Below are 25,996 nucleotides of genomic sequence, written 5' to 3'. Positions count from 1 at the left end.
TTACAGCTCCATCCTCTCTCCGTAACACTGTAGCTGTACTGTGCGGTACTGTACCACCGGATAGGGTATCTGGTGGACACCAATTTCCAGTGCTACAGTACTTTGCGGGGTACTGTAGAGTTGGCCTCAGAAAACAAGTGCCCATGATATCCATGAAGTACATATCAAGTCAACTACGCTTAAGACTCCGAGTAGGATACGGTCCCTCTCCGTCCGACTATATAACCAGGATTGGGGGTAAGAAAAAAAAAAGACCAATCTAAACTCAATTCAAATTAGTTCAACTCTACGTGATCTAACATTCAAGACCCGGAGAAACCCTTGACAAGCTTGAAAGACTTACCGACTAGCTTAATGTTTAAATCTAGATATCTTACATTATAATCCTCTATTTGAATTAATATAAGCTCAAGGTAACACACAAGACGTAGGACTATTATTCTCCGAGAGGTCTAAACCATTCTACAATGCATGGCTCTTTTTTCGATCTAACAGTCGATAGTGTCAGCTAGGTGATCTCTACCCATATAAATACCGTCTTGTTGTTTTTACTAATCCTCGACAAGCCTGAAACTTAAATGATCAATATTATACTAATAGTGACCTGAGTATACTATGCTTCTGCAATGCATGCTGTAGCAAGATATAAAAATGAGGGATTCGGATAAAGGATAAGGTGACCATAATTAACAAGGATGCTTACATGGATTTCGATGCATAAGTAGCTAAGAACCAGTGGTGTAGGTAAATTTAGAAAAAGACAGGGCAGTTGCCGACCTGTAGACAACTGATACATATTCAGGAAACAGGATATGTCAGTTAACCAAAGCGATGAGGATTGCTTTAACACCCAAAATATCAGAAGATTAAGGCTGGTAGGAGATTCATCATCAGTTGGTGAATAGGTTAACTTGAAAGTTATAGCTAGTGGTACTCATAACTCATATAGTCACATGATGGTTCAGCAACAATGATGTTCAATTCTTGCTAGTACCCACTCTAGCTAGTTTCTTTACAAGAAGCCCGTCATCTGAATCAGCTACATCTGGGAAAGCTGAGAATTAGATATCTGGGAAGTGTTAACAAATTAAGAATATAAGTCTAAGCGGGAAAAATCTGCCACAAGTTTGTGTCATGCAACGATATCCAAATATTGATACAGGCCAAAAGCACAAATTATATAGGTCCTGTACTGATTCAGTTTTCAGTTGGCCATTGTTCAGAAAAATAGGTTTGCCAGACATTATGCACGATTCCAGATTGAGTTGATGTGAGCGGATTACATGTATGATCAATTGATCATGATTCATGCATACCGAGGAATCCATGGAATCGAAAGCGAACCTGTCGCAATGAAGAGACAGAACCAGTGCAGTTCTAAAAGAAATTTCGGCGTCAGGGAAGGCAAAATTCAATTCAGCATTACTTTGGAAGAATTTGCCGGCTAGCTTCTCCTCGAGTAAAATAACACGAATCGTATTGGGCTGTTTACAGAATTTCCACGCTTATGTTGGAAGCGACGTAAGAAGAATCACGTTCCGCAGGCGATAGGACGAAACCACGATGCCTAAAACCCTTTATTCTAGAACTTTCCAGAATATTTGATAGAAGAAAGCTCACCACGCCAGGAAGACGAAGGCAACAGGGCATGGGATTGGGGGCGAAGGGAGCGGCGCCGAATTCGAGGGGTGCAGGAGCCGACACGACGATCGATCGAATCGCCCATTGGCCGCCTGCTTCCCCGCGCGGGCGACAATGGTGAACTGGGGCCGGGATCGGTGCTCCAGACCCCGACCGAGGGTGGTCGGTACTTCAGACACCGACCAGGGGGCGGTCGTCTCAAACTCCGACCACGGTCGATTCCATCGCGTGGCTTGCTCGTTTAGAACTCGCTGCGTCCGGCGTCCGGACTAATCGTCTCACAGAGCCATCGCGTCCGGCGCCGACACGACGATCCATCGCGTGCGCTTGATGGGACCCCACCGGGGGGGGGGGGGGGGGTCGTCATTTGAAACTCCGACCAGGGCCAACTCGATCGGCACACGCTGCGCTCGTTCGTGTGGAGTTCGCTGCAATCCGTTCGGAGATCTGCAGCTTCGCGTTTACTCCTAGAATTTGGCATGCGGCGGCGGAGCGATCTCCGAGCCTCGCCGGCGTCGGCGTTCCAAACACTGGGGTCGAGAATCTGATGTGTGTCCAAATAGTAAGCCCAATCTCCGAGCCTGGCCGCAGTCGTGGGCTTGTAACACCTGCTTTGCCAGCGAAGGATCCAGCAAAATAGAAAGGCTGGCAGACCTGCAGTTGTGGGCCACCCTACTTCTCATCACAGACCCGAAATCTTCTGACCTCCCTAATTATTTCACTAACGCTACAAAAAAAATACAGAACAAGACCTTATGTTCATGCAAAACTCTCTGAAAAAAGAATATGCACATTGGGCTTTTGGACAAGAATGATCACGAGAGAGAGAGAGAGAGAGAGAGAGAGAGAGAGAGAGAGAGAGAGAGAGAGAGAGAGGCTAGGCAACCCACTCAAGCACCCCCATGGAGTGATGCAGCGGTTTTACAAAAATTACTTGCAGATTATGCGCTCCTTCTCGTGTTGGTGATCCTTGGGGTATATAAAAACAGAGTCGACACAAAGACCACCTTTTGTATGTGTGCAATCAATCTGCATCATAGAGAACTTGAGTTTGGTCAGCTCATCTGAACTCGATACAACAAAATCGCCGACATGGTAGAGGATCCAGGTTCCTGGTCTCTCTAGATAACGTTCAGATGTGCTGTGCTGATCATCTGAAGTTGAGAGCTGGAACTGCGTTGGTTTGATGTCCCAACCGTGGATAAGCTCAGAGCCAGAGACCCGGCGGCCCATCCGCTTGCGCGGTAGGCCCAAGTGGAGCCGGAAGAAAAGGCTGTATGAACCAGCAGGAAAGCAGAAATCAATCTCCCCAACCACCTCAAGCCACCAAATTTGCTGAAGATAGGAAACACTATGAAATCTGCAATAAAAACCATGGCAATTGAGTAATCTCTTATTTGATGACTGCAGCAATAGTTGTACATGAATAGGACAGAGCTCAAACAGATAGTTAATGGAAAAGTTACAACAACAGCACATCATGCAAAGAGAATTTCCTTTTGCAAAATATCTATGAGATTTAGGAGTGTGTAAAACTATCAATAGCATCACACAATTATTGATAAATCAGCTCAGAATAAGGGGTGTTTGGATGAGGGGAGTTGGTTTCATAATTTCTGGGATTCAGTTCAAAGTTGAACTAAATTCTAAGGATTTGAATCCAAGTACCTGTATCCAAATATGAAATATGCTCTAAGTTGCATCCACAGAACTAAATTCAGGTGCTTAGGCTAGACGACAACGTAATGCACCGGGGTGCTTACTTTACATGCAAAGAACAGAACAAAAATGTAATCAATGGACAACAAGTCATGTATGCACAATAAATCAAATCACATGAGAACATATATTCTGATGGTGCAATTTGCAGCAGAAGTAATCAGATTGGAGATAAGTGGTACACCTATGCTTTTCATGACACTGAAGTGATTACCTTTGGTGTTATGCAGCACGATGATTGGCTTCAAGATTTTATATATAAAAAATGACATAAAAGATAACATATAGCTTAAATTCTCTATCAAAATATAACATATGCCCACACATGTCCAAATGTCATCTACCAAAGCGCATCACTTTCAATCAACCACCAGTATATGCCAATCACAGTATCACACTCCAAGGACTAACAGTCTCAAAAGTTGTCAGGCACGACTAACATTCTCAATTTGAAAAGCTAGTCTCAATGCCTGATGCACCTTATGGGGAAAAGGCAACATCAGAATAGATGGTAGACCTTTCTTGTTGGGTAGGTATGTGAAAGGAAGATGCATGTACTAACAAGGTCTTTTTTTTTTGACACGGAGCAAACAAACCTATGGTTTTTCTCCACCAGATTAACAAAAGGAATATACATTATATGATGGTAAAAAAAGAATAATGAGCATTGGAAATTCAGGTTGATAGCAAAAGTCAAGCAAATATCCAATGCACCAAGGATCATGGATATCCATATCAAAACCATGTATCCCACGATTTTCCTTTCCCGTTCTGTCATATTCAATATTCTACGCGAACGAATATCTGAACAGGCCCGTACAATTAACAGCTTAGTGGAATTAAACCGTAACTTCCTAATGAACACCTTTTACGCCCACACACACGGAAAAAACAAAGAAGAGGAGGAAGTACCTTGATTCCTCTGTGGGCAGAAGGCTCCAGTACCTCCGATCATCGATACATGTGATCGCCATAGCCTTTGAGGAGATGGACAAGCAAAGGCCTCCACTGTTCTTCTCAATCCAGAATTCCTACACAAACATCTCTTTTTACTTAGATCGTAGCAACACAAGATAGGAGAAGGCCAAGAACAAACATCGTTGAAGCAATCAAGCATTAAAAAAACATGGCTATTTCCTCTACCTACACCGATTCGACTTCGTCGCCGAATTGCTTGAGATATTCAACCTAATAAAGTAATTCTCATTCCCAATTCCCAATACAAAAGCATTAAAAAATCAAACTCAACACCACAAACTGTCTGCTCACAAAACCAAATCCAACCATCAAAAGTGCTCTATTCCAAGCTATCAAAAGAAACCTGAACGGAGCCATCCAAATATTTGCAAACTACGTTCTTTTATGCCGTCCCAATAACAAAAACGAACTAATCACCATACATAGCAATAAAGTCAGCGTCAAAAACCACTCAAGCAGGTAGAGATGAAGAAAGCGACTACCTTGGTGCCCCCGTGGAAGGGAGTGGGCCGGCAGAGGCGCGCGTATATCTCCTTCTTGATCGCCGCAGAGGAGCAGCACCTGCCATTGCCCTCGGTTGATTCGTCGCAGCCGCATTCGTCGTCGGCAGCGGCGGCGAGCGCGGCGAGGTACCGGTAGTTGGCGGGAAGCTTAGCGGCCCAGACGCAATCGGCGGAGGCCGCGCCGCGGAACGCCCGGTTCAGGCGCGCGACGAGGCAGATCTCCTGCGGGTCGAGGTAGAGCAGCACCAGCGCCACGCAGCTCTCCGGCATGTCACCCAGCGACGTCTGGCTCCGTCCCCGGCCGTAACCCTCCGGCCCCATCATGCTGGACGCCCCTGCCCCCATCCAAATTGCAGATTTTTGGCGCGAGCAATGTGGGGATTTGGATGATTTCTCCGGATTTCAACTCCAATGTCCGGTCGGAAACGGTTGGAGAACCGCCGGTTCCGCTTCAACTCAACTGAGTTGCAGCGAAGAAGCCTTCATCAGCCCGGCGAAACACTTCCGGCCAAAAAAATAAAAACCGGCGAAAAAAATCACAACCTCGCCCCCGTATCTGCAGAAGCACACAGACTCAACGCCGGTTTTGACATCAGACCTGTGGGAGTATTAAGCAAGGGTATTCTGGTTAACTGGCTCTATAAGAAATGCGGTGATCGGCGGGATTTTTTCTAAACCTTGGCTCACGGAGCTATCAGCTCTTGACTGGTACGACCGGTGCAAGGGCTACGTGATCAGCCTTTTATATATATATAATATAGTTCAGCTAATAAAGTCGTCTATACTTAACAGTCTAATAGTATATATTGGTGTCTACTAAGCGTTTTTTTTCTCGAAGCACTTTTTCAGCGAATAAAGTTGTGATTGGCACAGATGCGCAACACCCTGTCTCGTAGCATCAATTGCTATGGAGTGAGATGTTACGAACCGACTTGCGTCACGCGACAGATGAGACGAGATCTGAAGAACAACCGAGCAAATTGATGATTTTATAGGTAGACTCACGGAGCGTAGGGATGGGATGACTTGGTAAATGAACTTGCGGCGCACGGTGATGGGACATGTCGGGCGATCGAGGGAGGTAGGTACGACGGTGTTTCACGGATGGGACGAATAGCGAGAGCTCTTAGGGCAAGTTGAATTCACTCGGTTGTCCATTATAATAATCTAACAGTAGAATATCTAGTCACATATATGTCTGCTAAACAGAGCATACTTGTAAGCTCTCTTTCTTTCTAGTATATAAAGAGAGGATGACTCGATTTGTAAAGGGGGAGAAGCATGAGTCAAGAAAACTCTTCTGTAACCAGTTCACAAACACTGATAACAAGATAAACATAATGTATGGCTGTCATCCTTAGCGAGGCTTGAACCGGGATAATCCTTGTGTTCTTAAATTTATCACAAACACACGCACACTGCAAGTATCTTTCACGCGCCCATCGATCGATACACCTCAAAATTATTGTCAAATATTAACCCTCGATTGTTGGTGCGCTAGGTAGGAGGGCAAGTTTTTACGTTTCGGTAGGTGTTGAAGATTAGATTGAGTTACCTATGGTCGGATCCACGGTAACTGCAGGGTCCTGTACCGAGGACACCGGTCACCGTGAGGTGTTCATCATGGGATACAACCTAGATGAGTCTGATGTGCTCCAAGAATGGGACACTGAATCGAACTCCAAGAGCTTTGAGGCTCAACGGGAAATTTGCATGACAATTCATGCAATAGTGGGCAGCGAAAGCTCCCGTGTTCTGGGTACCAGCGATGATCCCCAGGCCATGCGCCCAGAGGGGATCCAGATTGGCGTCGGACACGGGAATGCTCTGGCACAGCCCTAACCACCACAGCGTCACGCGGAGGAGCTGCCGCAAAGGATCCAATCTTTAGTGGTGTCATCACTGAGGTCGTCACGTCACACGAATGTCAGGGGCTCCCCTCTCGTGATATGTCACCACTTCGCACCCGGTATCTCGACTATAAGGCTATAACGCCTGCATAGAATATGTAGACCGTACAAATACTTCTTAGCTACCCACCGGTAGCAGTACCGAAGGGTTCGCCAGTTGCGCCATGGTTACATGACCTCGCCCTCCTGGTTGAGACCGCTCGACGCTAAACTACGGTAACAACACCACGTCCGTCGCTAGGACTAGTAAAGGTCGCAATCGCCAAGAATCGTTGTAGCCCCCACTGTAGGAAAGATCACATCCCCCTCAATAACGAAGAGCGCTTGGTGACCCCCACCGCGTTTGGACAGCCAACCCTCGAACCTATGCGACTCTCTACGCCAACACAAGCTCCGTCGTGTGATCCAGAGCCAGGTGGCAATGCGAGAGCAGAAGGACTGCGCCTGACGAGAGCAGAAAAATAGCAAGCAGCCCTACCACTCGCCTCCCTCACACAGGTAGGCGTTAGATTCCTTCATCCCATCCTTAGGACCGCGTGACAATCGTCTCTCTACCCGATCACGCGTTGTCGCCCATCAGCGGGTGACTCCCCGTTATAAAACAAGGTGCAACACCCTATTAGCCTAGCTGCGGGAGGTGCGATGGTCGGAAAAGTTTCGATCGATTCTAGGAGAAAAGCATGATTGCTCAACCAACCTCGATGAGTTCCTGCAGATCTATACAACCATGGTGTAGGTCGTAGGAGGCTACAGAAAAGTCATGGCCAACTATTTCCCAACCCCCTTGACCGATTCAGTCCGGTATTGGCTTATGAACCTCCCCCGCTAGTCGGTTTGCTACTAAGACGATCTGTGCGACCAGTTTATCGCCAACTTCAAGGGAACCTATGCCCGACCCGAGGTCAAGGATGACTTGTACCAAGTCAGGCAGCAACAAGGTGAGTCATTGCAAGACTTCATCCAGTGATTCACCGAGCGTCGAAACACCATTCCAAGGATCACGGGTGAATATGTGGTCATAGTATTCAAGAGAGGGGTCAGAGACCAAAAGATGATCGAGAAGCTAGCAACCAAGAAAATTCGAAGCACTATCGAGCTCTTCGAGCTCGTAGACAAGTGCGCCCAGGCCACTGAACCCCGAGAGCATCAGATTGATGCCAGGTCACAGCCAACCTTTGAACAGCCTGCCTCATCCAAAGGGGTCGGCCGGAAGGAGAAAAATAAGAACAGATGCAAGGAGGGACCGTGCGACGTCATGGCGGTCGAGCAGATCGGCCGACCGAGTCGGCGCTTTGAGAAAAGGGATTAAACACCTATTAGCGATAGGAGACTCGCTATTGATTGTTAAATAGGTGCAAAAGGAGTCTCAGTTCTCTAATCCAACAATAGTGGCATACCTCACCGAAGTGAGAAGACTAGAGCGATGCTTTTTTGGTTTGAAATCAAGCACATCCCTCGCAAGGACAACTTCCTAGCCGATGAGCTGGCTTATCTAGCCTTTTCTCATAAACCTGTCTCGATCGAGATCTTTGAAGAAAAACTCACATGACCATTTATTGTGGTCTTGGGCCAAGGTGAAGGGGATGCTCTACTTGAAAACGGAGCACCAGAGGCGACACCTTTGGAGGCAACACCTCCTTTGATGTCATCGACCATGTGTGGACATCATGTAATCGTCCTACTCAATTCGGATACGACCTTGATGATCAGATCTCGGACTACCTTCAGGATTGAGCAATCCCTAATGATGATGCATCAGTAGAAAAGGTCTTATGGTAAGCCCGCATATACTCCCTGTTAGAGGGACGCCTTTACAACCAGGGAGCAACAGCTTTTTACTGAAATACATCACTTAGGAAGAGGGGAGTGCAGTGTTCTGTGATATCGAGGCATATGTAGAAGCCACACTTCGTACCGTGCTCTGGTAAAAAAAGCGTCCTGATAAGGATTTTATTGGTCCATTGCCCTCCAGAATGCTCGCGAGCTGGTGAAATGGTGCGAGATATGTTAGTACCATGAGTGACATACCAACCTACTATCCTAAGCACTGTAAACCATACCACTCTCTTACTCTTTTGCTGTCTAGAGGCTCGATATCGTGGGACCATTCCCTAAAGCCCCGGGCGATTTTGAATTCTCATTCGTGGCAATCGACAAATTCACCAAGTAGATAGAGGCCGAGCCCGTCAAGAGCATCACCGTCATAACAGCAATTAAGTTTATACGTGGGCTGGTTGTATGATTTGGCAGTGCAAACCGTATAATAATAGACAACGGGACTCAGTTCATCAGTAGTGCTTTTCAGACTACGACGAAGAGATCGGGACAAAAGTTTGCTATGCGTCGATGGCACACCCATAAAGCAATGGACATGTCAAAAGTGTTAATGAGATGATACTACAAGGGATGAAAACCCAGTTTTTGATTGGCTTAAAAGCTACACAAGACGTTGGGTGGACGAATTACCCACAGTATTCTGATCGTTGCGAATGACTCCCAGTAGGGCTACGCCCGAAACCCCTTTCTTCCTTGCTTTTCGCGCAGAGGCAATGCTTCTCTTCGAGATCACCTTTCAATCATCTCGAGTGGCCAAGTACTCGGACGATGACCAAGTGGCGTGATGAGGGGATGATGTAAACCTAATCGAAGAGTTCCACGAGTGTGTCCTAATTCTAGCTGCCCGATATCAGCAAAGCCTCATACGCTATCACAACTGTAACGTGCGCGAGCGAAGACTAGTTGTAGGTGACCTCATCCTTAGGCAAATTAAGAATAAGACCGACCAGAATAAACTCTGCACCAAGTGGGAAGGGCCTTACAGAGGGGTCGATGTCACCCGACCTGGTGCGGTCAATCTATCCATGGAGAACAGCTATGAATTACACAACTCCTAAAATATCGCCTTGTTGCACAAGCTCTATGTATAGGGTTACTCGGAGACGGATCTGTTTCTCTATTTTGCAGAACCTTTCGAACAAGTGTGGAATATAACTTGTAAGTTTTTTTTCCCAAAAAACTAGACTCTTCGTTTTGCAGCATTTCACGACCACCAGTGACCCCCACCAGGTTGGCTCTCCGACCACTGCAGGCGACAATGCTTGACGACCACTATGGGACATGGTGACCAGAAAAGTTAAAACGACCAGATGGCCGAAGGCTCATGAAAGGTGTGGGCGCACAATGTCAAAGGTACAGACAACTTGGGACAATGACCACAAGGCCACAAGTCCCCACTCAGGCTAGGCGTTGGTCACCGCTGAAGGACTTGTCATGCTAAGGGTCGTCTCGTGCTTCGAAAGCCTAACTAGCAAATTGGGTGGACCAGTCGGAGCCTACTCACCGTGAAGCACAAAGAAAATTCTCAGAACACTCAAAACAGTGGTTAGGACCGAACGGTCCAAAACCTGCAGGGCTCCCGAGTGGTCTTCCAGCCATCGGTGAGGCCATCAGGAAGGGCCGAAACATTTTCATTCATGGAAAAGATTGGTTACATGAAGGTCGATTATATTCGACCGGGCTAACTATCATGTTATATGCTTGTTCTTTCCCTCTCGACTCGGTTGCTAGAGCCAGGTTGACGGAAAGGTTTCACCTAACTGTGGCATATCGTAAAGATCCATCATCTCCAAGAATTTTGAAGTATGCAGACCCCTACTTACCCTTGAACGAGTCAAGGAACCTCTTATACTCTTCCTTGGGATGGCAGCTAGTCGCCCTGGGAATCAGACGATGTCTTGCGTAGGGGCCAAGAAGGGTGGCCGGCGTGAAGACCTTGCCGAAGCTACTAACTAGTGCCGGCAAACCCGACTGACCTTCCTTCTACACCTCCTCCGCCTTCTCCTCTTTATCGGTCTCCTCCTCTAGAAGGTCCCAGTCAATCTCTCCCTTATCATCGCAAATGTCGATAATCTCGATCGGGGCAACCACACGGGCCGAAGATCGAGCGAGAGTGACAGGAGGAGACCCTCTCTGTAATGAGGGAAGCACGATGACAACCAGCTCCAACCCCCCAAGAAGGACTTTGAGATTGTCTGCCCCCAGGGGCACCACAGCCAGTGGAGTCGACGTCAGAGGTGACTCAGTCCTTGACAAATCCTCCAAGATCATCAACCTTCTCGGCGAGGAATGCGAGGAGGACGCCATGACCACAAGAAGAGTTGTCTTATCGCCTTGCAAAAACTTTGATGGATGGCCGACTATGTGAACTCCTGCTTTTATAGTCCGATCAGCTATTGATTCACACATAGGGTGAAGGGTGGAACTACCGCGGGAGTGTCCCCGATCCTATCATTTACTACCTGGGGGCTTACGGCTGCTTCCCGGTTAAAACCCGTGCATGCGTGGCTGCTTCTAGACACTAACACCTTATCTTCTTATACCTATCTCGTCTTAAACACCTCACTCTCAGAAGTACTGAGGAACCTCAACCAACGCGGCATCCGAATCGCTTGAAATCCAAGAGATCACATATGAGGAACTGAAAGTCCCTCAAGCCAAGCGACAAACAATGTTTCTCTCTCTTTTTCAGGATGCTTAACCTCCACACGTGATGTGAAGTTTAGAGTCAAAATCTAAAAAATAAACGGCGTCAACAACAACTCTCTAGATGGATTATATATTTACGAAACCCAAGTGGTGTGACTAGACCTGACAATGGCCACGGGGAAGCTTGGTGGCTACTGTTAGAGTATTGAGTAAAAGGTCATTATGGCTAACAGGCCTCACAAGGAATGTGGCGACCGACGGGGATTTTTCCTAAATCTTGGCCCATCGAGTGACCAACCTTTGGCTCGCACAACCATCGCAAGGCTTACGCGGCCAACCTCCTTGCGATATAATATGGTCCCGCGATCAGCTATTGCTGGTCGACACCATATCTAACATGTCTAATCGTATTTATTGGTGTCTATTGAAGTCTTTTTCTTCTCAATGCACATTCTTCAGTGAACAAAGTTGTAGCAGGCACAAATGGGCAAAGTCCTATCCTGTAGTATTAATTACTACGGAGTGGGGTATTGCGAACCGACTTACGCCACACGACGAATGTGATAAGATCTGCAGAACGACTGAGCAAGTGGATGATTTTGCAGGTAGACTCACGGAGTGCAGGGACGGGACAACTTCACAGATGAACTCACGATGCACGGTCATGGGACACGCCGGGTGACTGGGGGAGGCAGGTGCGGCGGCGTTCTATGGATGAGACGGACAGACAGAGCTCTCAAGGCAAGTTAGGTTCACCCGGTTCTGCATGATAATGATCTAAGAGTAAAATATCTAATCAAATATGAATCTGTTAAATATGATCTATTTGTAAGTTCTTCTTTTCTAATATATACAGAGATGAGGAACTAATTTCTAAGGGAAAGAAACCAGAGTAAAAAAAACTCATCTGTATCTAATTAACAAACATTAATAATAAAATATATATGACATATAATTGTTGTTCTTAGAGATGTCTGAATCTGAATAATCCTTATGTTTTTGAGTTTATCATAAACACACGGATATCGTAAGTGTCATTCACGTATCCATCGATCAGTACACTTCGAAATTATTGTCAATGATTAAACTTCGCTGAGATCGAAATGAAAACCGAAATCTTTTCCACCCGACGAAACCCAAAATGCTCAGAATTTTCGCGCAATACGCCTCAAATGGAGAAGTGGAGGGGAGAGAGGAGATTTTTGGTGGAGGGTCGTAACGGAGGACAGAGCTAGGCGCCGGGTGCGTGCTGACCTAGTGGCCGTATAAAATAGCTCGCTTTTCTGGCTGTTAGTTTTGGACAAGAAAACGGAAGTGGATATTGTTGTGTATTACTGCTGTGATTTGGAATGGATTAGGTTTGCGCTTGCAGCGATTTGTTTGTCCTCGTGTGCTTTGGCAAATCGCGTCGTCTCTGTATTGTTTTGGCAAAAGAATTGATAGGTTTGGGACAACGGGATCTAGGCAGGGCTAGCCTAGAGGCTTCGGGTTGGGGAACAAGGACTGATTACGTGTAACAATTAGTTTGTTGTTGTGTGGATTTGATTTCCATATGACGCTGTTACCTCGCTTGGGATAAAAATGATAGAAACAGTCGGTAAATCCTAACTATTTTTATCTTATATTTTCTCTCGAAAATATAATAAAAACGGAAAAATTGGAAACAGCTACGAACTCAGAATATCGGGACATCGAAAATAAACTAATTCAAATTGAAACACGCTGGTATCAGTCGAGAACCGATAATTCAAATTGAGAATACCGACCCGTAAAATAATGACTTAAAGCATCGACACAACATATAATTAATTTATAGTAATAAAAGTAATTTATACCATAAATAAATAGACAACGTAACGACATAAGTCTGAATTAAAAATTATGTGTAACTCGAGTACTCGACAAAATACATAGTCATATAAATTCCCTGAGTCACAAATAAATATAGTAATAGGAATATTGGGTGAAGTTTGAGCTGATCGACTAGGCTTGGCCTGTAAACTATATTATGATTTGTCAAGTTTTGGTATACTGACGGGAAATTTCTGATTAGAATGGGATACTGATAATGCAGTTAGGGAAAAAAATAAAATCATTTTCGTTGTGTTTTCGTGTAAATCATTAAATTCTGAAAACAGTTAGAAAAAATATAAAAAAGGATTGAAACGGACAATATTTATCTCGTCGGTTTTCATCCCTCTTCATAAGGTTATTCATACCAGGTATTCGCGGTTTGCTGACACAAATATCATGGATAATCCACTGCAGATAAGTTGGTAAACAATCTGTCCTTGACGCTTAACCCTTAACGCCATGTTTGGAACGTGGAATATTCACATGAATTTTGTCTGAATTTTATAGGAAACAGTACAACTTCTAAAAGAATCTTGTGGGATTCTCGTGCTGCAAATGAGACAGCAGTTGTTAACTTCCAACGCGGATCATTTCACTCTTTATATCATTTTTTATTTTTTTATTGTGGCATGGATGGTGGTGTTGCCATATAACCACCATGTTAACTAGTTTTGCCACTTGGCGTCACACTGCCGATAACATGATCATATATTCATAATATGCATTATGTGTGTGTCTAGACGCAGTGGCTAGTGGGTTCGGTGGACAGAGGTTTAGAAAATTCATCCATGGTGCCAAAACCCGGTTACATGACAACTCCATTAATAACAACAGGGAGTGTCTATTTATCTAATAATAAATTTAGACATGTAAAATCAATCAAATTTTAGACTCTTTGATCTACAACATACGCTCCATATTAGTCTCATATATATACATATATATATACATATATACATACATACATACATATACATACATACATACATACATACATACACATATATATACACATATATACACATATACATACACATATACACACATACACACACATATACACACATACATATATACACACATACATATATACACATATATATACATACACATACATATACATACATATATATACACATACATATACATACACATACATATACATATACATGTATATACATATATACACATATATATATATATACATATACACACACATATATATACACATATATATACATATATACACACATATATATACATATATACACATATACATACACACACACACACACACACACATATATATATATATATATATATATATATATATATATATATATATATATATTCTGCAGGTATGTTCATTGTAGTTCATATCTACACACACCCTATAAGTTGTAACTCATAATATTTTGGATTGTAACTCATAGTGTTTCGGGTTGTAACTAGGGATGTGCGCAGTGCGAATAACAAGTTATAACTCACAATATTAACTTCTCGTGTTGCAATTATATATTTATAAATATGAAGTTGTAACTAGTCTACCTAACAAGTTGTAACTTGGGGATATACGCAATGCGAATAACAAATTGTAACTCACAGTGTTAACTTCTCGTATTGCAATTATGCATTTTGGATGTAAAGTTGTAACTGGCCCACCTAATAAGTTGTAACTCACAGTGTTTCTAGTTGAAACTGGAGGATGTGTGCAGTACGAATAACAAGTTGTAACTCACAGTGTTAGCTTCTCGTGTTGTAATTATGCATTTCTAGACATGAAATTATAACTGGTCTACCTAACAAGTTGTAACTGGGGGATGTGCGAAGTGCAAATAGCAACTGCGCATAGACGCAGAATAGCCACGCCGTGTGTGTGTATATATATATATACTCTCTCCCTCACTTACATCCCTACCCTAAACTCCCTCACTTCCGCCCACGTCGTCTCGTTGGCACCATCCTCGGTGCCAACGCCACCCCTCCGTTGGATCTGAGCGCTACACCTCCCATGCACTGCACCCATCGGTCCCTTCTCCAGTGCCGGCACAGCTCACCCTCCTCTGTCGTCCCTCTCCCTCCTCTACCGACCTCTCTTCTCAGCGCCCCTCCTCTTCTTGCTCCCCCACCACTACCTCCCCGACTGTCTTAGGCTGCACCGCCGCCGCCGGATCCGCAACCCTTGATCGCTACCACCACTAACCACTCTAACCTCGACGCTCCTGCTAACATCGCTGGCCCAACCGACGATCCACCACCATCGCAGCGAGCGGTGATCTCGCCACCCCGCCCACCGCCCGCCACCATCACTGAGCTGACGGCCTCCCCTAGAGTTCCCTCTACAGTTGAAGACCCTTAAATACCACCGAAACTCAAGCCCTTACCCCTAACCAGAAACCCTAACCCTAATCCAACCATCCTCGGAGAAGAAAGATCGTCCTCGCCGGACAAGAATGATGCACGAATCTTCAAACAAATCCTAAGGTAAGGAATTCGACAGATTTCTTACCAAGAAATTTAGGGACATATATCTAGCAATTTTCATAATAATATCCCCAAAAAACTTCAAGGGGGGATGTGTTATTAAAGGTTTAGAGTTAAGTGGACAAAAGAATAATTCTTCTACTAATTAGACATGATAATTCATGGAGTAAAATGGAACTTTTTTATCAAATAAAGGTCGTGACGCTTGTACATTTCCCTGTTTATCATAATTTATCGCAAGGTGTCACTGTTTAGGCTGTCTCATGTACGAAACCTCAGTAAAGTAGTTGTCCCGTTTTTCAACCGAAATGCGGTACTAGCATATCATAAACTCATAACCTTTTCTAGTGACGGCAACTCTATCATTTGACACCGTACACAGTAATGAAAATCGCTTAGCAGGACCAATACTGAAAGCAACCGCAGATCAGAAGAAGATGTCCACGTTGGCATCTTTGCTCGGATCACCTGCACTTCTCTACTACCGCTGAAGTGCCCTATTGCAATCAGAGAGGGCAAAACTACTCAAGATCTCGTCGGAAAAAGAAGAGTTTGAAAGGGAGGTGTCTCTGATTATTGCACCAGACAGATTCTAAAATATCACTGCTTGGATTGCTTGCATTATTATCAACAGAGAGAGATGGTGCACCGTTCGATTCAAGCAGGACTGCAGGAGCAACAAGGACTGCACAGCCTGATGCTCAGCACATATCGTTTTGGTCAACAAGACCCCTCTGCTCGTTCAGGGTGGCAGCAAGAAGAGCCAGCAAGTGGCATGCTGCATGAGACGAAGAAAAATGGCCGTTCTCTACCGGATCACGACGAGACTATTAGTCATCGCCATCCTCCGCCGTGGAAGCTGATAGGCTGAAACCGCGGAGCAGCGCACACGCGTGAGGCCGCATGCATGTGTCGACCGGTTGCCGTCCAAATGTTTGGTGCAGGGTGCAGACTACTCTCCCTCTCTCTCTTTCTGATAAGGTCCTTGCTTCTTTCTTTCTTGGATTTTCGATTGCATGGCTAAACGACATTGTCCATTCCATCATTTCATTTGTTTTTTTTCTCGAAATGAGCTCAGCAGATTTTATATTAGAAGAAAAGAGTTGCTCGAGTTTATAACGAAAATCGGATCCAAAAACCATACAACTGCATGATTAGTTAGAAGAAAACCTATGAAAAAACCTTAAACGACGCGACGACAACGAGAACTAAACCAAAAAAGTTCACATACTACACAACACAACGCTAAAGACGATGGAGCCCAGGATTCCAGTGCATGTCATTGTTGCCAAGCATGTCGCTCCATCGGCATAGCAGCTCTAATTTCCCACAACGGATCTCAACCACCATCGAAACTTTGTAGCCTCGAATGCCCCTAATGAGGCAAAGTGTGTACAAATTCCACCATCGACCGCAACCGCGCAACACCCAAGTTGATAGCCACCAAATCACAGGGAGGGTCCTCCAAGACGAGGCCTCCAAGAAGGATGTGACGCCAAAGGTGCTGCAATCGCCAATCCAAAGCATAGACTAAGTTTTCACCCGGAAGGGCCCATTGGGTGGGAAGAGAAGCCACATCAACAGATGCCTCCATAGAGGGGGACAACGCTCAAGGGCGTCACCGTCGTCGGCATCGGCAAAATCAGACTAGGCTTTCACCCTAGGATCCCCCATCCCACCCACTGTGAAGATAGTCGGACAGTGGGTGCACCGCCACTGCTGTCGCCACTGTCTTCACGAGAGCTCACCACCTCATAGCCTCCCGCACACGGAAAGGCTCCCCACAGGACAAATCTAGGGAAAAAGGCAGGTTCGGCAAGGGGAGGAGCCCGAGTGACGGGGAGACGGAGGTGGTAGCACAGCCATGGAGACCAACAACCACAACAGCAAGCGACCATCACACGCAAAGCGGCCGTGAGGAACACCGCGCGCCGCTGCGGTCCCCACATTCCCTGCCCATCCATCCATGACTCATCCAATGTCCCTGGCCACAAGTTGCAACGTCGCTCTCCTCCCCCAACCGCACGCCACCATCTCCTGCTCTGCCGCCTCATGCGCGGCGCCCACCATGGTGCTAGCCGAGCCGTGGCGCCAAGGAAGCAGAGTGCCCGAGCACGGCCACCTCAAGCAGCACCGCGAAGAGGTGCGTGAGGAGGCCTGGCAGGAGTGAGGGCATGGAGAGGAGTGCGCACGCGAGGCTCAGCGCGTGCAAGGCAGAAGGGAGGAGGGCTGGCAGAGCTGCGCGAGGGAGGACACGGTGAAGGTTGCGAGGCCCGCGAGGAGGCACGCCAAGAGATTGGCGAGATCCTTGGCGAGCGCGCATGAGAGGTGGGCCGCGAAAGGGTGCAGTGATGGGAGGGACAGGGGCAGGAGAAGCGGGACGATGACAACTCGGAGCTGGACGATACATCTTGGCCTACCCATAATCGAACTGGAGCCGCACTGTATTATCGCACCGCCTCTCACCGGCCTAGCCTCAGATCCAGCCACCAGCTACCTAGATCTACCTGCTACTGCAAGCACCGCCGGAGGTCGGACCGACGACCTCAAACCCCTTCGCCGTCGTCCTCGCCACTACACGGGCTTCCGGCGACTGACTAAGGCGACGACAGGAGAGGAGGGAGGGGTGAGGGGGGTGACGGTGCTTAGGTGTGAAACCACCCAATTCACCCTTAGGAGCGACACGGGGCAGCCAACAAGATAAGTATGCTCTGTTAATCATCATTTCATTTCCGATTCCTTAATAATAATACACATTTTTGCTGGGACTACAACTGTGTACTAGCTACTAGCTTCTCTCCGGATTTGTCAACCACGTCCGGAGAGTCTCACATCAATGATTAACAACCGGGGCCCATGTGTCGGCTCTAATCAGGTGGGCCCCGGACAATTTGCGGCGAGCAATACGGACATTTTCTACTGGGGCCCATGGGCGTGGATCCGAGTCACCAGCTAGAGGCACCCATATCCACTCCGGGGTCCCGGCATCTTTGCGTGTCGGTAACACTCAAATCGTTCTGGAGCCACTCCAGGTTCATCCCTCTCAATTCTAAAAAAATCGCAAGTTTATTCTCATATGGTCTTTATGCATGCCCTCGAAATGAAACTTCCAAGCATTACCAGCTGCACAAGAGTGTGAGATTAGTAGGATCGGAGGGTCACATCCGGAAAATGATCGCTTTCGCCATTGGGATGGAGACATGGAGCTCTGGAAGCCAGCAGTCGCCATGACAGTTCGGCGAGAGCAGCATCAGGATTGGCTCAATAAAACTATAAACCAATCAAAGCTAACCTAACAAAGCCGGTTTGTCTGGTCTTAACAGGCACTTTGCCGCCGCCGGTTCTGGTTGAGGTTAACCATGGACTTTGCAGTATTTAAAATTGCATGGCTGTTGCGTCACTTAACGGTGCATGGCATCGTCCTTCAGATGAGCGTGACGCGTGTGGTTTCGTGACGAGCTGTCTGTCTCATTTTCCACCAGCCATGTTGTTTGTTCATTTTATATACCAGCACTGCTTCGTTGTGTAGCGTGGAAACTCGCAAGTTTGTCCATGCATGGGCTGCTTCTTTGTACGAGTCCATAATTCTGAAATAATCTAACCCACGAGAGTAACCCGCAAGTTTGATTTTGATCCACGATCCCGAAATCATCATATCACAGATGATCAATCGCAAAAAAGAGATAATTCCGCATCTGGGGCGATAGCTCGACTGGCAAGGACGGCACGAGCCTGAGCCAACCCGTGTTCGAATGATCAGATTGCACATGAGTTTCATACTGTAAAAGAAAAGGAGATAATTCCCGCTGAAACCATAGTCCAATGTGGCTGGTTGAGAAAGTCAGAATCCAGCAATCTGATCATTCGCTGATCACTAATGCGATTGCATTTAGAAACAATCAGTTTTCACCAATGCCTCAGTTACAATACCGTTATTAATTCCATCGAAGTTGCAACATTTCAGCATACATGATATAGGCGATGATAATATGAACAGCAGTGAGGCACCAAGTTTCATGTCCCGGTGACTCAAGTTCAAAAGCATAGATCTTATTTCTTTTGCTCAAGAGACAACACTAGCTCTGACAATGCTAAGATCTCAAGCCAAACAGTGCATTACCTTTCTGCAAGCGTGCAGCAAAAAGATGCACATCTAACAGCAACACTTCGAATGGTTGCTGGGGCTGTCCGTCCGATGAATCCGAAGTGTTCATTTTACGAGCCAAAAACCTCCTTATTGCAAACAGGGCATACCTGCAGCGTAACGCATGCCGCTAAGGCTTAGCAGTGACCACTCTTTCTCAGGATAAGAGGTGAAAATTGATGGACAGGGTTGTAAATTTGTAAATGCAGAAGCAAAACCAATTTTGTCTGCAAAAGTTAGTTTTTGTGGGGGCTGAATTTGAAACAAAAAATATACCAAATGAGGACTCCATAGGGAATGCCCAACATGATTGCTCAACAATTCTCCCCCTCACCATTACCAAATTTAAGTGTGTTGTTCCTGTTCGCCTTTGTTCTAACTTGTGGACTTACAAGATTTCTAGCCTAAGTTTTACCTTCTAGGGTCGTCTTCAAGATAAACTACACTTGGGAAGCAAATTTGCTGGGAATACAAAAGGGATCACAACCTACAAAGGCAAGGTAGCTTTCCTTTCTGATATATATAATCAAAAGAGAATGTTAACACAAGTAAACTGATCAGGTCCCGGTGACAGTAACTACAACAATTCCTCGAAGAATGGATGCTACCACGATGCTGACATTTCCGCACAAGTACTACCTACTACGCTGCACATATTAAAAAGCTAAAGACAAGGTAGCTTACCTTATTGATCTGCAACCATTTAGTGACACAAGTTTGATGGTACTGATGTTCGCAGGGCAATTTAGTCAGCCTATCTCGGTTCTTGAAAACCATACAGCAGATCACACATCTGCATAAATATGAACAGAAGTGGGTGTCAAAATAGTCTGCTACTTAAACAACATAAGTTAATACAAATATTAAGCCATATACAGCAAAATAGCAAATGAATTATTACCCTAGGAACACCACCTGGTAGCACAATGTCATAGGATGCAACTTAAGATTAGAGAATATTATTCTTCAAATAATCTAGACTATGGCTAATCAGTAAGGCAGGGTGTTGGGTAAAATGTGTGGATGAACGTGCATCACCGCACATCAAACTAGCATACAAATATACAATCTTTCTAAGCAAGAAAAAGGAAGAGTTGAGTAATATCCTAATCAACTCGAAAACATACTCATGTTTTTCCTTTCTTGAGAATATCCCAATTTTGTAAGTTGATGTCGGCAAGAGCGCTATGACACTTTCAGGCAGCCCTTTGCTTTCGGTACCAATGGCTTCCCCTAACTGTTGCAGTTCCTGAAATCAGGAAGGATTCAACAAATAAGATGCAAGGTAGCAAGCAGCAAAACAGTTTACCATAGTGGCATAGTGTATATTACTGAAATGTTAATCACCTATAAGCCCATCAGGCACAGCCGGACAATTTCGGCATAGTAAACAAGGCACAGCCGGACAATTTCGGCATAGTAAACAATCTTAGTCGCTAACTATTAGCGTGGAAGACAAATGAAAAGCCCATTTGTTTCGTACTCGATAACAAAATCTCTATAATGCCCTTATCCATAATATAATAGAATATACAAGTCCTAGCCAAAAAAAGTAATGGTTATTAGAACCAAAAGCTAGCTAGCACATGCCATGGATGGAGGCGTAACAAAAAAACAAATGACTTGATGGAACACACCTCATAAGTCATATTATCTGGATCAATGTCATCCTCCACTGCTACCTGTACATTGGCACTTAGCAGGATAAATGAAAGTACATATTGATTGACAAAAGTTACTTGCCGGAAGCATATACCTGAGGAGGTCTGGTTGCAGAACTATTGCCATTATCGGATGGTGAAGAAGTTGTTGGAATTTTTCCTATACAGGTCATTTGAGACAACAAGTTAGCATTTGCCAGAGGAAACATATTGGCTCCTACATAGAAGAATACCAGTATACAACTAACCATTATTGCCATTAAGTGAAGTGTTGGCTAGTTGGCCCTCCATCTCTTGCAACTCTCTAGCTAAACCTTCATCAACCGCTAGTTGCAAATCATAGTTTGCAACTCCTGATGGTTTTCGTTCATTTGATGTCTGATCATGGCCATAGCTAGAACTGGGAGCTGAATGAGTTATAGACGAACCACCACCACCATTTCCTTGAATTAGTTGATACAATATTTCCTGAACAGGGTGCAAGAAAAAGGCAAGCCAATTTAACATTTAATCATGTTTGTCAAATGATGCTGTATAGTTGCACTATAAAGAAGAAAACATATCGATTCTACGTAAAAAGCTGAACAAATGTAACTTTGACCGCTATTTTTTTTGTAAAACATTTGTTAAACATAACAAAACTACTTTGACCTGCTCATACCTCTTTGAAATGTTCAAAATCGTTATTTAAGAAAGATATCAACGGCCAAAGTTTAAATAGCTTGATTGCACGCAACACAAAATGACACTTTTTTGTGACTGGAACGTGTGCATAGTGAACAATGGTCATTAGCATTGCAGCGAAAGGCAATCGGTGCACAATGTTGCAACATAGATCTTATGAAAATGGTATCCTGTATATTCTAATTTGGAGCCCACATCTCAATCTAAATCTCAACTTCAAGCTTTTCTCCCTGGTGAAACAGAAATTTGTGAATCAGTTAATTACTGATCTAAGATAGACTGGCCAACACACTTCAATACCATACTGATATAGCAAGCGCTTACAGTCGTTCCTCGAAACAAGCATTAACTAACCATTTGTGGCAAATCTCACCGACACTGGGTATTTTGTCCCGGCTGGTTCATAGTGATAAAAATCAGAAAAGGGCTGTAATATTTTGGTTACGCTTGGTCAGGCTTCCCATAACAGCAGGTGCACACAGATGAACACATGCTCTACCAATTGAAAAAGGGAACAGGAAATGGTACCAAACCTGATCTTGAAGAACTTGAGCAAGATCATCATCGTCATCAAAGAAGCATCCACTGTAATTCTCTTCAATGGCGTACGGTAAAGGGCCATTCATATAACAGACAGCTACTTCCTTCTTCCCAGTTGTAGCACGTAGCATATTCACAAGCACCTAACGAGGGAACGAACAGAAGAGTACTGAATCATGCGAGACACGCACAAACGCACCACATTACAATCACACTCCCATTACGTATATAGAAAGTACTTGAATTGTACCCATTTTTTGCTATTTCAAACTATAATAACACAGCTGATCAACTATAAGAGCGCAACTGCAACCCCCTTTAGAGCTACAACTGCAGATCAAAACTTTCTTTCCGGGACCAAATCTAGAGCACGTAGAACAAGACCAACAGTACCAGTGGTACCAAACCGTAGGAAAGCAGTGCCCGTGATTCATTACCCTACAGTAACAAACAGATACATCTCTCGCACCAGTTCATGCCTCAATTTCTCGGATGCAGCACCGCAAAGCCTCCGAAGTCCCAACAAGCCACATATCAAGCACCCGACAACCATCTTACTCTCACAGCATTTTAAGCGCAAACTTATTCTAACGAATCTGCAAGAACTTTGGAGCCGGGACTGGAAGCTCACCTCGTGTGCAGAGAGAGACGCCTCTGCACAGATCGGAGAGACTGCCCAAAGTTGGAAGGAGTCGAGTGAGGAGTGCGGTGCGGTGAGGGAGAGGCCTCAGGGGAGGGGGCGCGGTCCACAGCTTTGCCTAGCGATTGCCTCGCCCCGCCCCGCCTCCAGATCCAATGGCGTCGTGCGCACCGCGGCTGCTGTGCAGCGGCAGCGCTGCTATACTCACGGCCTTGGTGGACTGACTCCACCTGAACCTGACTGATGTCAGCCGGAGGGCAGGCGTCAGCCGCCCGGGAGTAGAGCCTGCAGTTATGAGTTGCTGGATAACCCACTTGTCAGGGCGTGGGAGCTGTCGTCGGCCGCATAGGCCGGATCGACTAATAGAGTGAGGTAACATGATCGCTCTATTTTTATCTCTAATTAATCTCTTTGTATCGTGTTTTTTATCTTCATAGGCATCATGTTTTTTTATCTTCAACAGCACTAATTTATAACGGAGCGAGTGACATACCTGTATTTTTGGACTGGATTCGCTATTAGCTCGGCCGGCTGCTTGGGGTCATCCGCCGCGTGCAGGCCAGCCCTTCATCAGAGTTCAGACGGTGGAACGGAGGTGCCGACGCTTGTCGTTCATGCTGGATAGGAGCCATCCTATTCACTCTGCATCAGTCTCGATTTTTGCTCAAAACGAGTAGGTTTAATCACTGATAGTTCATCTAAGCCATTACATTGCTTGAACAAATCCATGCCACACTGGTTTTCTGAAAACGGGAAGGCCGTGACAGAATAATGAATTGACGCGGATGAACCTCGTCCCCTGATGCAACGAAGTGAAATCCACTCTCCCAAAATATTCTAAAAGTTGAAAGTAAAAAGGGAAATTGAGAAAATTTGGCTCAGAAACACCCGGATCAACTAATTCGGACAGGTACACGTCGCTTGCAGGCCATGTACGTCCTTTTTTTTTTCTGAGATTGGCCATGTACGTCTAAGTATTGTAGGCTGCGGAAAGCCCAGTCCACTATTAAGAGCGTAAACAAGTAATAGGCCGCCGCTCTGGCCCAGATATCGGCCCGGTTCTGTGGCTGCCTTCCGGTACCATACAGTCTAACCTCATCCTGCGAGAACTTGATTCGGCCCGAATCACACTAAAATTCCATCTAAATTTTGGTGGACGTATAGACCTGTTTCTGCTTATCAACAGTTCATACTTTTCAAAAAAGCTACTTATCTAATAAGCTAAAATAAACGTTAAATTTATTACTGGCTTATGACTTTTTTATAAGCTAATTTCTGATGAAATAAACTAAAAACTGATAAGCTGATTGATATCAACTTATCTGAAAAATGATATATTGAGAGTTTAAAAATGAAGCTCATAAGCTAACCGTTTTTTTATAAATCATAATTAGTTTTTTTAGATAAACAGTATTTCAGAAAAAATCTATAAGTTTCAGCTACGACAAACATAATCATAGATGACCACAAAGATTCGTCTTAAAATCGTCTCTGTGCCAGCGAACCAAAGAGACGGCACCCCGTATCAGACATTCCTAGGCTTGGTGGAGAAAGGGTAGGAATCTGGGAAAGGCACCTGTCAATAGTGCATACTGCCGACCAATCTGGGTCCAGAAAGATACCCCTTTTTTCTTTGCCAGGCGCCGAAGCTACGTAGTACGTACAAGCTCCGCTCCGTCGTGGGCGGGGAAAACCTCTCTTTTCGTCTCCACCTACGTCGCCTTAGCTTTCCCCGACACCTGCTCCATACCCCTGACCTGCATACGCGCCGCGCTGGGTGGCACCGTCATCGTCGTTCATTCCTCTGGTCGACGGTCATGCACCTCAGCACCTGGCCTCGCCTTGCTGCACAGGAGGCAAAGGCGCTGGCGCTGGCGCTGGCGCCGGCGCTGCCACGCAGCACTGCCCTGTAATCAATGTTCAGAGCTCGTTGTCTCGTGATACTTGCAAGTCAAAGTTTCCATAACCAGTAGCAGCACCCACCTTCCGTAGCAAACTCCGGCAAGGATACCAAGAGCTCGAAGTGGGTTTGACAGCTCCAGCATCTAGCTTTATACAGGAGTATTAGATTTTGAAATTATATGCATAAAGTGCTTTAAGTTTATATTTTTAATCTAAAATAAAAATAATATGACTCATTTAAATATCATTAATATATATATATATATATAGCTCTAGCTTCACAAATTTACGGAGCTAGAAATATCCAACTCTAAAAATTCTTGAGTAATTTTACTTTAGATCATGTATTAGTGTACTTGGTGTATTTTAAACCACCTTAACAATACCTTCCACTTAGAATCATATATTATATGCTAGCATTTCAATTTGCATCATGTTTAAAGACTCAACCTTTTTGACCATGCTCATGTGACGAGCAATTATATCCACCTCAGTTCTACATATTCATCTGAGATGGTGGATTGTTATTTCTAGACCAAATCTTCTTCCTATCAGTTTATTCTTTGTTGCTTGTTTCCCCTCTTATCTCAAGTTGGTAGAGGCGCCTCTCCATCATCATCGACTATCCAAAAAGTCAACATCGTACATGTAATATGACCTTATGATTACCTATTCGCTAGCACTGCGGAGATATGTGTTGGGCCAACAACGAGGTAGACATGGTTGGGGTGGTGCGGCCATGTAGGTGGTGACTTGAGAAGTGGCGGCAAGGTAGACATGGCTGTTGAGGAGTGGTCGTGCGGGCAGCAACTTGAGGTGACGGCATCAGCGAGGAATATAAGCATGCGATG

General features: G+C 45.1%; 2 protein-coding genes across 2 annotated transcripts; both read right to left on the bottom strand.

Annotated features, from left to right (window-relative positions):
• Nucleotides 1-1,395: 1,395 nt before the first annotated feature.
• LOC133887688 (F-box protein PP2-A13-like) lies at nt 1,396-5,550 on the bottom strand. Its single transcript, XM_062327655.1, has 3 exons — nt 4,821-5,550; nt 4,273-4,391; nt 1,396-3,001 (listed from the first exon to the last, which is right to left on the bottom strand). The coding sequence occupies exons 1-3, from the start codon at nt 5,184-5,186 to the stop codon at nt 2,572-2,574; spliced, it is 915 nt and encodes a 304-aa protein (XP_062183639.1). The 5' UTR covers nt 5,187-5,550; the 3' UTR covers nt 1,396-2,571.
• Nucleotides 5,551-19,399: 13,849 nt separating this feature from the next.
• On the bottom strand, nt 19,400-23,513 carry LOC133889350 (E3 ubiquitin ligase BIG BROTHER-related-like). Its single transcript, XM_062329875.1, has 8 exons — nt 23,235-23,513; nt 22,597-22,746; nt 21,628-21,847; nt 21,475-21,539; nt 21,356-21,400; nt 20,846-20,967; nt 20,403-20,511; nt 19,400-19,828 (listed from the first exon to the last, which is right to left on the bottom strand). Exons 2-8 carry the CDS (start codon nt 22,732-22,734, stop codon nt 19,790-19,792), a joined length of 738 nt encoding a protein of 245 aa, XP_062185859.1. The 5' UTR covers nt 22,735-22,746; nt 23,235-23,513; the 3' UTR covers nt 19,400-19,789.
• Between the last annotated feature and the right edge of the window lie 2,483 nt (nt 23,514-25,996).

This window comes from Phragmites australis, chromosome 13 (assembly GCF_958298935.1).
Source record: "Phragmites australis chromosome 13, lpPhrAust1.1, whole genome shotgun sequence".
NCBI lineage: Eukaryota > Viridiplantae > Streptophyta > Magnoliopsida > Poales > Poaceae > Phragmites > Phragmites australis.
This window is presented reverse-complemented; position numbering and strand designations above follow the sequence as displayed.